At 42.7% G+C, this 18,960-nt stretch overlaps 1 protein-coding gene across 1 annotated transcript in view; it reads right to left on the bottom strand.

The window, feature by feature from the left end:
• The window catches only part of FBN1 (fibrillin 1), a 153,573-nt gene extending 137,319 nt beyond the window's left edge, over positions 1-16,254 (bottom strand). Inside the window, exons 1-4 of the mRNA XM_030497615.1 lie at positions 16,190-16,254; positions 15,450-15,727; positions 1,095-1,177; positions 83-181 (exon numbers count right to left, since the gene is read on the bottom strand). Coding sequence (XP_030353475.1) covers positions 83-181; positions 1,095-1,177; positions 15,450-15,622 — 355 coding nt within the window. The 5' untranslated portion in view covers positions 15,623-15,727; positions 16,190-16,254. The remainder of the gene's footprint in view (positions 1-82; positions 182-1,094; positions 1,178-15,449; positions 15,728-16,189) is intronic.
• Positions 16,255-18,960: the final 2,706 nt, after the last annotated feature.

The following is an 18,960-nucleotide window of genomic DNA, read 5'->3' as shown; positions in this document are numbered from 1 at the left end:
AACACTGACCACTGACCTTACATACCTTACTAGCTTCACAGACTCAGAAGAACAATATCAAAGACACAGAAGAAATACTTACTTGATTTTGAACCACAGGAGGGGGCTATCTGACCATTTGGGCATGTGCACATGTTTGGTCTAGAGCAAAATCCATCCCCACAGGAATGTCTGCAGATTGCTATAAAGAAAACATAAATGCCTTTAAAATATGTTTCCAAATCCCCAAACACATAAGAAACACAGATAGAAAATTCAGTACCATAAATACGCACAAACTCATTAAATTGCATACAACTGATTCCAAAACAGCTCCTCCTGTTCATCCTCATCTCTACACGGGACAGCTAAAACCTAGACCTTCACCATCTGTTATGAAAAGGTCTGGGAACATGCCACAGGCCACACTAGATATAGAGAAATTTCCTTGGAGAAGTGAAACTGGTCCATTTTACCAGCCTACTCTTGGAGGAAGGATGGCACTGAGGCAGTAGTACAATGCTCCCTTTATTTCTGCACCAGACCCACACATAAGCGTAATAATTCCCATCTGACAGCACACTGCCTCAGTACTTCTGGAGAGGGTCTTATCAGCCTTAGGCAAAGTGCCTTTAACAATTATTTCTGGTCCACTGTACCATTAGATATGAACATGCATACAGCACTATGATTGATGTATGTATATATTTATATCCCTACATATATATTTCAGGGATATGGTCCAAACAAGCAGAGAAAATGTACTTGCTGGCCTGATGCTGTTGCCTCCTTCCATTTTACTTAAATAGATTAACATATTCCACAGCTACTCGCTCCCAAGAGTCCACACACCCCTTGGATCCCTTTACCACAGACTTAAACAGAACATGTGGATGAGATTAATCCTTTGTTAAATACTAGTATCACATCACTGTATTATAGCCCACAGAACTTTGTATATTAGCTTAATATACTTAAAATGGTAAAGAAATGATGTGCAGCTGCTATTGAAACCATATAGAAACACATTTCAGTTCTGGTATACAATTAAAAATACCCTGACATAGAGGGACAAAGATAAACCTCAGTCATAACACATAACTGGATTAACTTACGGACTATGCATTGGTTTCCACCAGGTAAAGTTTTCCATCCAGGGCAACAGTAAGCATTGTAACGCGATCCACACACATTTGGTCTGGAAAAAAAAAAAGGGATGAATTCTTATTTTTACTCAGAAATATGTTTTAAAAGTAGAGGCATAAAAACGGAAAAAGTAAATCATTGCAATATACATTTCAATAATTAAATCTAGAAGTGTTGTATGTTTTTAGCAGAACTGTATGCCTTTGGTTGTTGGGTTTTTTTAGGCAACATACACTTTCACGAATTTGAGATTACATTGCAAACATGAAATCACATCAGTAATATCTGAACAACAGGAACAGAATAGGCAAACCTCGTCTCATATCACTCCATATCTGGAAAACTACCATACCAGGGGTTTGAGCAAAACTCCCATTTAAGTACGAAATGAGGGATCACACCCATCATCATTCATGAACACAGAGGAAATATATTGCTCTCTGAACGATAACTTTTAAGCTTCATGTTGCTTTCTCTTCTTTACTCTGAAGTACTATTACTGTTCCCTGTTATGCCCATGAGCAAAACTATGTGAGTGAAAAACGAGTGAAAAACGCCAACCATGACATTAGCCAAATAAATGAGCCAAAATATGTAAACGCTTCATTAGCAAAAATTACTTACTATTAAGAAAATAAAAATCAAGGATGTGTGTGCATGTAAAGAGACAGGGTTCTGTGAAATGAATGAGGGGCCTACCGCCCTTGTTAAATGATGGATCCGTAGAAATTTTTCTTTCCAACCCATTCACCTCATCCAAATTTATCCTTTCAAATAACTGTATCACTAGAGTTTACAATGAAATCTGACAGGACGTGACACTATTCCTATCATGATCTTATTGGTAAAAATAAAAAAGTTGAAACTGTTCTATGCCCCTCACAGACGATGAATTTTTTTTAATCTATCTTGTCCTATTTATTTCATGCATCTATCCATGCAAGTAAAGCTAGTAAGAATAGCTCCAAAAATGGGAAAATGTGCCTCCTTTTGCTGTATGTTTAATGCCAGAGGAAAATTTTACAACCTCGATTAATATTGTGAGCAATTACTCAATAGATTAATGCATCTAAAGCTAACTATAAACTTCCTAGAAACCGCTTTATTAAAATACCATAGGCAGATTAGAGACAGATTTACAGTGTTTATTGTTTTAGGAAGGGGTTTCTGTTATTATTTTGTCCTTGGTCTTTCAGAAAGTTCTTCATCCCTAGTATTGCAATGTCTAAGTAAACAATAGTTACCTCATATGGTGAGGCAACTTAAGATAAACAACCTTGATATATACAAACATTTATTCATGCACATTTTCTAACTATCAGACTTCTATACTCTTGTGTTTATCTAGGGATCTGCATTAGGAATGCAATTTCAAGTATTCTGATTACACCTTTGATGACATCTTGTCTTTTCATTAACTGCTTGGCCAGAAACTACTTAAGTCAAAGCAAACACTACCATTACCTTCCACTGGTTCTGGGTAATTACAAAGTGGTAACCGAGGTGAATGTGAGCAACACAACTGGACTCGTTGCAGGGCCCTTTTCTGTAACTGGTGTTACAGACTCAAAGTCTTATTCATATAATTCCAATGTATTCAGTTTTAGTAATGTCAGCTACTTCCCTGCAGGGCTATAACCATGTAACTTTCCTAGAGTTCCCTGTTCATCAATGCCAAATGTTGCTCCATGATCATCTGCCAAGTAAGACTGGCAAGCAGACAAGCGAGATTGCTTTTCACCTTCTCCAGGCAGAAGAAATAATGGAATAGAAATAATGGAACTTATTAAGACAGACAGAATGGGTTTGTTGCTACCTGTTACAACCGACAGGCATAAACCACCCATGTCCAGTCTCGGTTGGTAAGAATCTATAAATGGCTGACCATAAAGTGATGTTTAGGTACACTGTCAATTTTAAGTCTCGGCAAGTACATGGCTTTGGGGACCATCTGGTCCAAGTTAAGAGTCAGGAGCAGATTTCTGTGCCACGGGGAAACCCGAATTTTACAATCTGTTTCCAAAAATGGGGCTCTGGAAAACGCAGATGTGCCAACAATCATGAAGTCAGAGACCCTGGACGCCTTGAAGCCGTCCACAGGGTAGGCTAAGCTGTACATCCAAGAAGCTCCAACTCGGATGCAGCATGCTCAGCTTTAACATAGAAAAAAAAGTCATCAAACTGTACTTCCATGGAACAGTTTGAGCCTGACAAGTGCATTTTCCAGTGGAACACTTTTTCGTCAGAAAGCTGCTGTCTAGCCTATAAAAGAAACCTATATTAAAGTCTGAATGCTACTTCTTTGAGAGGGAGGGAGTGTTCTTTACTTGTGCCTATTTGTAAAATGTCTTTAAAAAGAATTAATTTTGAAGGTGAAATTCATTGATATTTATGAGATAATCAAACACTGTGGTAATAAATCCCCACAAATAAATAAATTAAAGGGAATAACAACTTAGCTCATGTAAAGTCATGGATAGCATCAATTAAATTGTAAAGGCTCTATTGTCGTACTTACTTTAAACAGTTAGCCACTGTTGTGTTTTATACAGCGTATTTTCCTGCTGATATTATAGGCTATGAATACTAAAGAAGCATTTTATATTCTTATAAAACTGTTTTCCTGAACAGCACTACAAACAGAGTTCAGTTATAAAACCTGATTTGTAATGGTAAAACAAGTGAAAATGCATCTATACAGCCCAAGCCACCTGTGGTGCCCACAGCACCTTCCCTTCACTCCAAAGCCCAGAGGAGGGAGAGAGTATCTCAGGAACAAAGCTGTTCCCATTGCAATTTAAAAAACACAAGCCTCTCACTTTAGAGTCACTTACAAACCTGTAAAGTATAAAAGGATTTCTGTAAGGGTATGGTGCTGAGAGACAGTATGACTGATGCCCAGAGTTTCATCAAAGATGTCCAAAATAAACAAGAAAGTATGTCTTTGATTAATGATATGCAAGTACAAATGCAGTAGCAAAATGAGTCGAATAATTAGCAAAAGACACTGGTCATCAACTGGAAAAGTCTTAGAATGGCAGAGAGACAAACATTTATCTGGAAATTCTGATAACTAACACTTGAGAGTAATAGGTCTGGCTGACAGCATCTGCACGCACCAAACTAGAAGATACCCTTCTTCAGGAACTATAGCAGGGAATCCTCCACCGCCATTACAAAGTAAAGCTTTGTCTGTCCTTTCCACCTGCAGGGGAATGGAACCCTATGGCAGGACACCATAGTCCTGCCCCAGGTCAGCGCTGTGCTACCCTCAGGCTGTGGCTGCAGCACAGCCTCAGCCTGTCACACATTCTCAGATAAATGGTCTCCTTTCTTCACAGGGCAGCACTGACATTATTTCATGGGAAGCACCAACTGGGTCCATCCCTCCTTTACTACTCCTGCTCCTGCTGCCCCATCTCAGCAAGGATGAATGACTGCCTGGCTCTCCTGAATTGCACGCGATTACCCAGTGAGACTGGGGACGAAATTTGTGGAGCAGGCACACATATGTAAATGGATGGGAAGCAAATCATGATAAACTTGGCAGTGCCTTCTTATCAGATGCAATGAGGCAGCGAGGGAACGCGACCACCAGACAAGCGAAGGAGGTGTTCAAAAGCCCCATGTGAAGTTGGCAGCGGGGAACACCACCCAGTCCAAGGAATGGTGGGGGCACCCATCACAGCATTGTGGTCGTCCTCTCCAGGGCCCTGGCAGAGACACAGCCTGCCCGGGGGTGTGCTAATTCTGCACATCCCCACTCTGCCCTGCCTGTGACCCCTCGAGGAAATTACAGCCCTCTCCCGAAGAAAGCGTTGCCCATCTGCAAGCTCCCACGGGAGGAAGTTTCTGGCACTGCTGTGAGCAAGGCTTCAGGCAGAAATTTTGTCAGCAGCACTGCCATGCACCGGCCAACACTGGCGTAACCCAGGCTGAATCAAACACAAAGCATGGGTCTCAAATAAATTAGACACCAGACAGAGTGGGCAGAAAGCAGCTGAGAGTAGGAGAGACAGCTGAGCTGAGCTGAGATGTGAGGAAGGGTTTCTAATCACTTTCTCAACTCACTTTTCCTCTCCTTCGAAGAACACACAGACTCCTCCTTGCAAGAAAATGCTTAATGAAGGACTTCTATTAACTATTTGGCTGCAATGGCCAGCATATGTTTAACAAAATATATGGACCCAGTTTTCTAGCAGAAAAGATAACAATTTAAAGCAACATTATCAGCAAACAGTTATTTTTAGAGAAGACCGCCTATTTTTCTTCTTCAGTGGGTAACACTGGTACCTGCTAAAACTGAATTATTATTATTTGCTGATCATTTCCATATAGAATTGGAGTGGTGCTTCCATGCTTGCACTGGGAGTTAAAAAGAATGACAAACTGCACCCGAAATAATGGTAGGCTGATCTTAAAAATGTGATTGTCTAAGTCTGAATATAACCAATGCACTAAGAAATAGTAGCTAAGGCTCTAGAATGTGAAAAGGAATAGCTTTTACTAGTCATTTTCCAGAGACACATAATCACATCTATACCTTTTGCTATAAAGCAGCTTTATGTACCTTCCTAAACTTCTCAGCATCTCAGAGTAAATGCTAAAAGCAGAGTGGCCCAGATCTGCTGACTCCTCTGGAGCTTTACTGAGCTTTCACACTGAAACAGAATTTCCATCCTTAAAGATACTCCAAACCTTAGCGGACACTGCCACGAGCAACCTGATTTAAGTTCACCCTGCTCAGACCACGGGTTGGATCACACGGCCTTCCAAGGACCATCCCCACCTAAATGACAGAAGCCAGGTACTTGGTTGCACAGATTAGAAGTCAATACCAAAAACACCTCCTTCTGCTATTCTGGTGTCTACCGCATCCTCCAACGAGCTGTGAGCAAAGCAGAACCAGGAAGGGAAGGTCTGGTTCCCCATGGGACGCAGCAGCTAACAGCTACGGCACGTGACAGGCAGTCTTCCCAAGCCACCTGCCACTCTGACACATACCACCCTGCATATGACTTCACAACTTCCAGTAAGCACATCCACAAACTGGGAAACTGAGCAATGTGGATGGGATAGAGCACAAAACACACAGATCTGCATTTAATGTGCATTTCCAGGTATCCCAAATAATTTAAACGGGGTTTGCTTCTCTGTTGTTTAGCTACATATTAGAAAATAGGATGCTTTTAGTCACTGCCCTTTTTCATCGTTCAGTGAAGATTATTAGGAGGACTCTTCAAGCTATATTTATTTCAATCATATGAAAGGAAAATCCAAGAAACGATGCTAGACTCTGTGAGCAAACAAAAAATTTAGCTTCTATTCTCCTATAAAGGATAAGCGAGCATTTTTAAGCAAAACAGATTTTTTTATATACAAAGGATTGCATCTGATGTACTCATTTTTACCATGCACTAAGTGAGCCTGGATGTTTGTGCCATGCAGAGAGCCTAATATGATAACTATTTCTCACTCTGACAGTAAGGATACCGCTGTCCCAGAGTCCTGGCTCAGTTCAACTGAAAAAATAACATGCTGAGCAGCTCTACGGGTATCTTTGGCTCTGGCCTATGTGCAAGTCAAGAGTTCAAAATGACATGCAAGTTTCCTGCAGAAACACTGAACGCTTTTCTAACCCTAACTTCCATCACACTGTGACAGCTAAATACAGCAATTCAACAACAGCATTTGACATTAAGTGAATTCTTCCGCACTTGTTCTGTAAATCTGTGTCTTTTGCAGGGACAGCCTCATCTAACCTGACAGCCAGGCATTGTTCTTATTCAGAGCCAGGGACAGACGCGTTTCTGGCGCGTATTCCCTCATTGTTCCACTTGAGAATGTCAATGGGTCCAGTTCAACACCCAACCCATATGGCTGTGTAAGACATGTAAAGTACATGTACACCAACACAAAAACTATCTGCTAGGCCAGACCAGCACAGCTGGTAAACAGGAGGGATCCAGCACATACTTCCTTAAAACAAACAAACAAAACTACCAACAAGAACAAAAGAACAAACAGAAAACCCCGAAGTGCATTCAGGAGACAAGAAATCAAAGCCTTTTTATCCTGGTAGCACTAAACGGCATCCCACAGGAAACAGATGTACCTGTGGGCTAGGGCAATGCTTAGATCTCCATCACTTCATCTGATGGAAGAGTTTACACCTCCTGCACTACTCCCCACACTCACCACATACCTGCTGATGGCTGATGGAGGTAGACCTCTAACAGTCTTCCAAGAGAAAGCACACAGGCAAACTGAGAGCCTCTGCCAGCCCATGCCATGTACCGAGCAGAGCAGCAGTGCAAGGACTGTGTGGGGCACACTGGGCAGCCAATCCCCAAGGCTGGCCATCCCTTGTCCAGGCTTTCCCAGAGGCTGCTGGATAAGCTGGTGCTACCCCCTGTCCCCACCTTGGAGCAAATGCAAGCACTTACGGAGTCTCATAAAGCTGAACTTGTATCAATACTTGCCAGTGAACACCCTTAGGTGTTAAGCAATCCCATTAACTTGTGTTTTAAACTGCTCTCCCTTAGGCTACTGGAAGATTTTTTTCTTTTGTAAAACAGCAGCATTTCTCCCCCTCCCCTCACAACACACTGTATCCTACCTTCTTCCCTCTCCTTGCTGGGACAGTGATTCTGTGTTTTCAAAAGGCCAGTTACCTGCATGTTTACCATAAGGCAACAGGAAAACCGTGCGGATACGGAACCCACTGTTTCAGTTCACCCTATCCCTAGCAGCCACCAGTAACTTACTCTGTATACAGGGAAAAGGAAAAGATAAAATATCAGAGGGAAAAACAAAGGAGGAGAAAAGAGAGAGGAAAAAATGTTCCTGAAAGGAAAGAAATTTTAGTTTGAAACCTCAGCTGAACATCACTGGATATTCTGATGTCCTCCAGCAAAACATGAGAGAGAGGGTTTTCATCCTCTTAAAAAAGATGAAAATGATTAAGGCTGTAGACAAAAGAACTGTGGCTTTCATTTGGTATTTCTGAGGCTTTAATGGTCATGAATCATTTCATAAAATAAGAAGTAGAAAAGGAAAACAACAGATTCTCCAGCAAGTCCACATTCAAAGTATTCTCCCAGATAAAAAGCTAGAACTCCTTCATACTTCAGTGAAGATCTATAAGCAAAACCAGAAGGCACAGGTTTTCATTTAACAGGCTACATTTTACCTCTCAATGTACCTTCCGAAGATGAGCCCAACTTCTTTAGGCTCTTTAAATGTCACAAAAAAATCAGATTATTCTTCTCATGCCTCTATCTGCACACCAACCATAGCAAGGGCCTTTAAAAAATTAATAAATAAAACTGAAGTGGGAAAGTCAGAATGGATGAGAAAACAACCAAAGGAGACATCCACAATACAAGAGCAAAATGCTACGAATATATTTTCCAGCACAATGTGATGGTTAATCAGAAACACTCCAGGCCACAATTGTTCCATTCTACAAAAATATTTACTGAGTCTGGGGAGTAAGACCAAAGTGACACACATGTATCTATATCCTCTTCATCTGTAGGGTTCCACAGGGAGATGTAGAAGAGGAACAAGATGGCAGGTGATCTTATTGGAAAACAAAAAAGCTAATAATTAATTTCTTACTATTTCCATATGTAAACTTTCCAAGATCCCTAGCTGAAGTCTTAAGTAGAGATGGCCTCCTATTAGCCAATGTCTGCTTTTACCAAGAGTAAGTTTTCCTGCTGATCTATGTGCCTAGATAGCTTGGGTCTTGTGTTCTGAGTAGTACTATTCTAGTAATCAAGGATGCTGAGTCCATGAACGTATTTACAGTGACCCTTGTCGAAACTTGTATTGAAGTTCATATATAAAACTTTCAAGTTTGCAGAATGGAAGTTGAATGACAGTGAAATAGACTGTCCTAAGTGAGCAGCACTGCTGAAAAACACACCACAGGAAAGGAAAATAAGCATACAGGAAAAACAGAAGCTGCAGTTTTATTCAATAAGGATCACTGTAAATGAAGCTGACAGATGGACTGTCCCTGCCAAACCCTAACCCAGTGATGCTCCCATTGCTCCCAAATAAACTGAGAGCAACCCTATGCTTATCTCAATTCTGGATCCTCAAGCCCAGCATAGCCTCAAAGGTTCTGGCACAGCAGCGTGAAGCTGCACACAGTGTAGTAGCTTATGCAGTTAAGGTGGCAAACATAACCCAGATCAGACTGAATCTGGTGAACAACTTGTGGAACCACCACTGAACAAAATGTATCCTGTGCTGGCTAACAGGGGAGAAGTCTACTTCTATACACCGTAAGTGGGCTCTTGATTGAGGAAAGTGCAGCTCTGGTTAGTATCCCAGGCACACGCTGGAGGCTTCTTCTGCCTCCTCCAAACAATTCTCTCTGGAAACCTGCACTGCAACTTGCAAATTACTGTACCCTGCTGCAACCAGACACACTCTGCAGATGCTGTTCTTCCCCCCAATCCTTTACGCCTCCAGTTTCTGAAGGCTGAACACTGCCTGTCCCCCCCTTAATAAAAGTTCAACTGAACATTAACAAACCGGCATCAGAAAGTCTCCTGAAAGACAAGACAACACTGAAGATTAGACGATTGCATTGTAAATCCACAGAAGAAAATGATCACACAAGGAAACAAAGCGCAATCCATGACATCTCTTATTTTCCGAATAAGAGCTGCAGCATAAATCTGTTCCTAACCTGCCAAGCAATTAAGTCATAGCCACAGTCAGCCTTATACAGGACCCCTCAGGATGGATGTGGCAAAGCCAATGTAAAATTCTCCACTCGCTCTGTACGCGAAGTACAAATCCTCACAGGTCAGCTGTGACCCATCCTGCAGCATCTGGGTCAGCATATCAGGCCAGCCTGAAATAGCCAAGAGCTATGCAGACCAAAATAAATAAATGAAGTAATAAATAGAAGAGGAGAGGAAAGGAAAAGAATTACATCCTATCCCACCATCCTGATCTTCAACATGTCACCTAGGCAAAATGGTGCCCGGTGATAGGAAACCTGCTTCATCCAGAGTCCCCCAAGCCAATTTTACAGTACCTCAAGAATGCTGCTACAGAGTTTATTGTAGCCTTTTTCCTCTGTTTGCTCTATTTGTGACTTACTATCATCAAACAGGGGAAAAAAGTATTTCTCTAATATATCTTAGGGGAGGTGGTGGTCTGATTCAAATTTCAAACAACAGACACATGGCACTTCAAAACCATTTGTGTCCAGCTACAATATAATATGAGAAAAGATCACAGAGAGAAGACCGGCTAAACGGTTCATAACAGAGTCACATGTGCCTAAAACACTCACCAGTGAACGAGAGATTACAGCAGTACTCACCAAAAGTTTCAACCATAGTATAGTTTCTCACTGGCATGCCCAAAATTAATTGAGTTCTAATTCTGCACTACAAACTACACAGCCTCAGAAGTCTATCCCTATAAATCATAAACCAGAATTGGGATTAAAGCCATGCTTTTTAAAGAGATCGTGTCCAAATGACAGGATTTGGAAATCTAAGTGTAGAGTACAAGGACTAGGCCTGAAGATTATTTACTTTTTACTGTTTTTCTTTGGGCTGAAGAACAACATGGAACTATAACAAGAATGCTAGCATGGGAGCTTTGCATTGCTACTGGCTCTAGATAAAGCAATCCAGGGCAGACTAATGTCAGACAGCTTTCATTAAATACATTTAAAAATTTCCATATAGTATTTAAATGAGTATATTCCAAAATATAATTAAAACCTATGGTGGTAGCCAAAGGAAGACATCTATATGATCAGAACTGAAAATAATGCGTTATTCCCTCTTTAAATATTAGCCCTTCAGCAAGTGTTAATAACAGCTACTGCCAGCCACAAAACAGATTCTGTGCTGGCTTCTTGCTTAATTCTGTCTGCTTTCCCTACTCCTCATCCATACATCCTGCTCCCCAGAGAAAGTCACACCTACTTCAAATCGCATCATGTAGTCCTACTGAAAGAAAGGAAACATGTACATTAGACACAGAGCCAAGATGTATGAACTCATTTCACTCTGAACCAGATGTCTGAGGATAATGTAAAAAAAAATAGTATCGCAACCATCAGCAAATAAATTCAGAGAGGTGCAGAATCTTAACACTATGTGTAGTTGCCAAGGACTTCAGGTTTTACATCAGGATGCACTGGCATTAAAGTTCTTCATCCTCCACGTAGGCTTTATCCCGTAAGATGCAGAGGACTGGAATGAGGCCGGCCATGCCACCTGGAAGCCAGGTGAGTGCTCCAGCACGTCAGGTATTAAGCATCTTGCCTCTATTTTTCAGTGAGATTTTTGTTCCGAAGAATTCAGGCTGCCTCTTGCTCACAGAGGGACACTGACAAGGTGTGGCAACAGCAGCTGGCCAGAGGTGTGCAGGCCAAAAGCGGTAAGAAAAATGTTTGCGGTTCTTCAGTATAAACCAATATTTACCGGTACGGAAAGCCTGCTTTTCTTCAGCAGGCTTTTAGTGGTAAATATTGGTTTAAAATGAAAACCAGAAGCCTTAATTATATCGTTGAATACTGGAATTATGCTATAGATTTATAAGATTTATTTTATTTCAGGGAGCAGTGATGCGTAAGAAGGGTCAAATCCAACCAAGTTTATTCATGTAAGCACATCGGTAAACCTGTGGACTTCATTTAGGATGACCAAAAGAAACTGGTCCCCCCCAAAAAAAAATGCAAACACACAACCCCCTATTGAATAGCTTTAATCCAAGAGTTTTATGAATCATTTTGGAGCTGACTATTCTGTTCTGCGATATTCACTATCATTTCAACTTAATAAAAACAAAGAAATTAATTCATTCTTGCACAAATGCATTTAATTAGTCTCTTAATTAGAGTCACGTCACAATTCAGCTATCTTGAAGAAATTTTGGTTCTTTTAAAATTTCTGCTGACCTATTTGTTAGGCAAATAATTGCTTTCTTTGACCATTATATGGAGAAAAGACTGATAAACATAATAAACATTGCTTAAAGTATTATTAAGAACTGACTGATCCTCATTAGAGCTTGAGGTCTTTGTCTAGCATCCTCAGAAAATGGGAAATCCTAATAATTCTAAGATCTTTAAACACAACACTTCTTGTATACAGTCAAGTACCAATCAAATCACCAGTAAATTCTTTTTTACTTTATATTCAAATGATAGAACCACATATAAATGGTTGATTTCAAGTACATATTGTTTATAAGGAACTTCCCATCCATGGCCAGTTTTGTAAGGTTTACTTCTTCAGAAGTTGGTGCTACACTCTTAGGTGTTTAAGGGTGTCTCAGTAACAGCTTATTATTTTAACTTGCTGAATCATAATGGATTCCAGCAACATGAATGGAGAATCTAGTTATACTTTTAAATAATTACTGCCTTTATTCTGATTGCTTTCTGATAACTTAGAGGCACCAGCACATAAATATACATTGCCTTAGACCAAACACAGGTGGCATTACAAGGACTTCATTGCTAATGCCTTCAGAGCTGGAGCAATTTAATCTACATGAGCAGCAAGCTTGAAGTCTTAAAATAAGTACATAAAAGGCATTTCCAACTAATTGATAATTATTAAACTTAAAATATACTTCTAGATCATGTTATATGTTCAGACAGCTCACTGCATAAACAAGGAGGCAGAGGTCACAAGGACAAAAGCAAACATCTCCTGCAATCAACAGCTTGCAGTAAAAAATGTTAAGTGAAAAAAATTGTGAAGAAAACTGAAACAGATCTTAGACTTCTTCATTTTAACATACATGACCAATATTCACACTGAGACTAACCTCAATACTTTCAAATGCTAAGAGACTTTCAATAGTCATTAGATTGACACACAAGAAGTATAAATGTAAAGGGTTTTCTCCAGAAATGTATCCCCTTGCTCCTTACAACCAGAGCAAGAGTTCATTCCAAAACAGTCTTAAGTCAACTACAATAACATGAAAATAAAGTTTCTCAGCATCTGTTATGACTTGTGTTACAGCTTTCAGATTCCCAAATGTACTTGTACTGATGAACAAGTTAAAAAAATAGTATGTCTTCTTGTGAAATCATATTTTTAGTGGTTTAGCCCTTCAATAACCATGAATACTCCTTGTCTAATGCATATACAGTTCCTGTACATGCAAAATATGTTTTCCATCTGGCTTTCCAAAGGATTAGTTCCAACCTTGTCTGTTAAAATGACAATTCTTTTTATTCATATTGTACAGTTCAGTACCACACCTAAGGAAGTGCTCACAATTTCTAAACTGGAAATATCCAGCAGGATTCATCACCCAACAGTGATCAAGATGACTCTGTTAACAATCTCCTCCAAACAAGTCGGGAACTCTACCCTCAGCCTCAAATGAGAGTTACAGAAAAAGGTCTAACATGTAAGCAAACTGGTAATTTGTTTTGTCTTTACTGTATCTCAGATCACCTGGCAAATTATCATATCCTTGTCAAGAACCTGCTTCCCAAAGGCACTCTTTCAGATTTGTAATATTCAAAATAATTGACTACAATACAAAATACTTAAAATTTATATTGCCATTACGTCTAGATTTGCAGAATTCTAAGTAGATATGTAACTCATAGATAATACACAATAAAAGGAATCATTGCAAAGTACACAAAATATGGAAGGCTTCTGTTAAACGTAAGAATCAACTCATAAGACAAACTACTTACACTAACCCATTTTAGATTCCAAAAATAATTAACACTTGAACTATCACCTCTTCAGGCACTATTACTATTGTCTAAACAGCACAGTTTTAGAGCAACAGTTGCATTCACCAAAGACACTTTATCCCCAGCTAATGTGCCTCTAACTCCCACAAAGTCCATTAAGTCAGCACACGTGTGCTAGCTGGCATCCTCTGTCCCACTGGGCAGAAAATGGTGATTGCTACTTTGATATTAACTCAGTTCTGTAATGAGAAAGTTTATTGAAACATCCTGAAGAATAAAGGCACCTTCTGATAAATATTTTTCCTTATCATCTTATACTGCTTCCAATTAGTCCTACAAACTTTATTGTACATCCTCCTCACCTCCTACTTTTTGTCACAAGAAGGATCGGCTTTGTTAAACTATTTCTTTTGTGACGAGGTATAAGGAAATGAAATAGAGAGTCTGAGCCTACAAAATCAGATCCTTGAAAAAAAAAAAAAAAGAGTTGCATCCACTTTTTGCAACATGGTGACCTAAAAACATCAGCCTTTTCCAACCAGGCAAGCATAAGAAAGCGCCAAGATTGCACATCTGAATATAAATAAAAAGTACTATACGAGTATGAGGAAGTTACCAAGAAACTAAAGCATATTCACCAAGGCCTCTAACAATAAAGTTGTAACAGCTCTTTCTTGAGGAAACCAGAAGAAGAAAGAAAATAGCTTGCATCCCTTACTGAAGTATAACTACCCCATAACATGTTTGCTATAGCTGCCCTCTGCCTGATGAGGGAAAAGTCTGGCTATGGGCTGAAAAGGTGCATCAGAACACCTGAAAAAGCAGACCCCTTGTTTCTGCCAACGCTGCAAGCTTTTCACCTTTACAGTGAACTACATTTGCAACTGCACACACATGCAATGTCTTCCAGCAAACTTAAAAACTATTTTTGCATTGGAATTGGGAAAAGTTTGACTGATACAGATTTACCCTTTAAAAAAACCACTCTGCTATGCAGGCACCACAATGTGTCATAATGATTTTAAACTTTTATATGCCTGTAGATAGCTCTGATACAAAAAAAAAACGGTCGTTCTTCTTCCCCCCTGCTCTCCCCAGGTCACAAGCAACACCAGATAAGTAAAGTCGGTCCACTACAGTGCAAGAAAGATGCACATCTCAAAAGGTTTAAGGTGGGGATGGAAGAGGGCAGCTAACGGAAAGGGCATGCTGTGGTCTCCGGGCCTCATCGTTATTCTGCTTTATGCAAAGCAGAAGTACGGGACGCGGGAGGAATGCACACGCCCGCAGTGTGCCTTTAGCTACGGCCTTCCTAGAAGCTAAATTAGCAACCTCCTGCAGCGGCTTATCCTCTCCAAGCATCACCCGCCAAAGGCGAACTAAGGCTGCAGCACGCAGGGGACCCAGCCCCGCGGGATGCTGCGGGCGGCGCCGGCGCCCCCAATGCATCCTGCTCCTCGTCAGGGGCAGCCCCAAGGGGGGGATCGGGGAGCTCCCCCCCGCCAGCTCCCACCGCAAAGGGGCAGCGGACACGAATGCACGCACACACAGAGCTCTACGCGGCTCCCCGCACCGCGCACCCCGGGAGGGCCGGCCCCGCACCTACCCTTTGAGCGCGTCGTGCCCGCCGCCGCCCTGCCCTCGCCTCTTGGCCCGGCTGGCCCGGCTCTCCTTGGCGCTGCTCACCCCCTCGGCGTGCCCGGCGGCGGCGGCGTCCGCCTGGGACATCCAAAGCACGGCAACTCCCAGAGCGATCCCCAGCAGGCGACCCCGCCACATCGCGTCCCCCGAGCCCTCGGGCTGCGACCGGCCGTCGCCTCCTCTCCGCCGCCGAAGTCCGCCGGTCCCCGCCGCCCTGTCTCCGACCAGCCTCTGCAAGGCGAGCTGCAAGGGGAGAAAAGAGAAGGGAGGGGGGAGTTAGGGACCGAGGAAAAGCGGGCGCGGCCGCCCCGCGCCCCCCGCCGCCTGCCCCCGCGCCCCGGCGCCGTCGGCCCCCGGCCAGCCCCGCGCTAGCCCGGCCCGCGGGAGGCGGCGGCCGCGGCAGATGGCGAGGGGCTGCCCGGAGCTGCGCGGACTCTACCTTCCCTCCAACAGCATCCGCGGGGGCTCCCGCTCCCGCACCCGCCGCGGGCAGCCCGCGGCAGCCACCACCGCTCCCGGAGCCGCTCCGGGGCTGGAAGCGCCTCCCGGGCATGAGCCCTCCCCGGCTCCCCGAGCCGGGCACCGCTGCGAGCCGCGGCGGCAGGAGCGCAGTGCCCGGCCGGGGCGCGCAGCGGGCAGGGAGCCCCGCGCCCAGCCCGCCCGCCCCGGTGAAGCCCGGTGAAGCCCGCTGCGAGGGGCGCGCACCCGCTGGAGCCGCCGCCGCCGGCTGCCGTTCCCGCTGCTGTTCCAGCTGCGGCCGCTGCACCCACCGCTGCTCCAGCTGCGGCTCCAGCTGCCCCCTCCCTCCCTCCTTCTCCTCCTCCTTTTTCCCCTCCTCTCTCCCCCCCCTCCTCTTCAAGTATCGCCCATGCAGCACTTTCTCGCGAGAGAGAGGTGAATAAAAACGTTCCCCCCAACCCCGACCCGCCACCCCGGGGGCTCCGGGCCGTGCCCGGGCGGCTGCTGCGGCGGGAGGCCCCGGCGAGCCCCGCAGCCGGTCACCTGCGGCGCGCTGCCGGCCGGGCGGGATGCGCTGCCCGAGGGGCCCGCAGGGAGCCACGGTCCTGCCCGGGGGCTGCGGGGAACGCTGCGGCCGGGCAGCGCTGCCTGCTCGGGGCGCCCCGCGGGTCCCCGGCCCCGGCGGAGGCAGAAGCGGTTAGCGCAGGGCAGGCTGAGCGCTGAGCAGCGGAGTAAGCGTGTAACACAGGACCGGGGGGGAGCTGAAGGAGGCGGACGGCTATGCATGCCTCCGTCTAAAAATACATATACAGACCCTGGAGGTGCAGCATTTCGCATCTAGGTAACGGCTTAAGAAAAAAACAGAATAGTATCCGTTTCCCTTATAAGGAGAAACAGCCAATATCGATGTTTGCTTTACCTTAGAGGCTGCTGCAGAATGAAGAACACACTTTCTAGGAACTAGCATGGCACAGACACCAAGGCACCGGGCTGTTCTGTACATACTCCTAAATCCCTTCAGCCACCTCCAGAACAAATGCATGCCTCATCCTTAGCAAGGAAAACAAACCAGCAAAAAAGCCCTCCAGATTTTTACTTAAGCTTTTGGGTTGATTTGGAAATCCTGAAGAGCAAATTGCTATCACACCCCCTGAAAGGTAGGAAGTTTTATACTTAAATAATTTGGGGTGAGGAGAGGACAGTCAATAGTCAGAGTTCCAACCCAGATTATATACTCCAGTCAAGTAGCCCTGTACTAGGATTATCCCATTTCAACATACACAGAGAATACAAAACCAAAAAAGCAAACCTATTAGACTGAAAGTAAAAGATATTTATGCATTCTGCAAATATTTTGGCAGAAATGTGGGATTCCCTGATGTGCAGGTATATTCTCATTTCTGATAGTTTGAGGCAGGTACTGATGGTGAAGGGTTCTGTTATTGAACTCAGCTGCACAGTTTTATGAGCAAGCAGCTGACCACCCACCTGCAGCAGCTGCTAAACCATCCTGCCCAAAGATAAATGCATGGTGGAGTGCGTACCACTAACTCGGTGTGAGGGGGAAAAAGGAAGCACCATGTAAGATTTCCTAGTACCAATCCCTGTTTACAGCTGAAATGTAACATTGACACAAAATATGATAGATGCTACTTGAAATATATAGCTAAATCAGTTTATAGTAGTTTTTATATTGTGTGTAAATATGCATTATCCTTCTAAAGGTACATAGAAGTATTTACTACAGGAGATGCTGTATTTGTGTGTGCTCACCACAAGAACAGCATACTCATAATTTTGGCTGATTTTTATCATCAACAAAAGTGGTGGATTCTGCAAGTTACAAAAGATAGTAATTTGATTTTGACCATTCCAATGCCACCGTTTAAGAGTTTAACATGAAAACTTCCAGATGGACACTTAATATAGAGGTAAAATGTAGATGTACAGTGAAATACCATGAGATACTGGCACAAGAAAGGAGTAATTTGATTTTTCAGTTTTTCTTGTTTGTCTGCCACATAAGTAAAGATAGGAAACATTTTTTCTCTGCTTATGCTTGTTGAAGAGACAATATAGCACTGTATAAAGGATTTTGTATTTTTTTGCAGTGGCAAATGAAAATTGCTTAAAAAAGAAAAGAGACCAGGATAAAGGTGGTAGCAACTGCCCCTGCTATTAAGAAATCTCAGACATGCTGTACATTGACATACAATTCTCTTCCTTTACTCTTATCTACATGTACAGCTAAATCTAAACATTTATCTAGTGAATATAGAAGGTAAATATGTTCAAGCCAAGCCAATGCAAAAAAATGTTATCAGATGTTTATAAATTATGTTTATGATGTGAAGATAGAATTTACCAGTAAACAAAAGTGAGTTATGAAAGGAATTCTGGGTTACTATTTACTCAAACATTCTTTTGGTTTCAACATTTTCTATTTAAACCACTTTAATTTTCTGGATGAGCTACCAGAAAAATACCCAGTGTGTGTCACAGGTTAATGGGATGATTTTCTCATATCTTCTAGGACATTTTATGATGTATTATTTGGTATCTATCTTGCATGGTTGCAGAAATGTGGATTACACTATATGAAGTAATGTTACATGATATGTGGGCTGTCCGTTAATTTAGCTAGTGAAATATGTAGCACATCATCAACTTCTGGTGTGTCAGTTTAAAGAATATGCTTATATATTAGAAGTACTTAAACTGTTGACAACTTTAAAATAGTGTCCACCTGGGCTCTCAAACCACTAGAAAAATACACTGTCATAAGCAAAAGACTTAAAACAACTTCTGCTCCCTGCTGCTGAACAGAGCTACTAATAAGGGTCATCCACATGCTTTCCCACAGCCACTTGAGCCTTTGCAAACATCTGGACTCTGAAGAACATCTGGACAGATTCCTATATGGCCTCCAAAACACTTGTCATCCACTAAGAAGTTTCCCTGAAGAAAAAAAAAAAAAATCACGCCAAAGCAGCAATTTCGATGATCCAGTTGATCAC

This window comes from Strigops habroptila, chromosome 9, assembly GCF_004027225.2.
Source record: "Strigops habroptila isolate Jane chromosome 9, bStrHab1.2.pri, whole genome shotgun sequence".
In the NCBI taxonomy this organism is placed as follows: Eukaryota; Metazoa; Chordata; class Aves; order Psittaciformes; family Psittacidae; genus Strigops; species Strigops habroptila.
The sequence above is the reverse complement of the archived record's forward strand: the minus strand, read 5'-3'. Positions and strand labels throughout refer to the sequence as shown.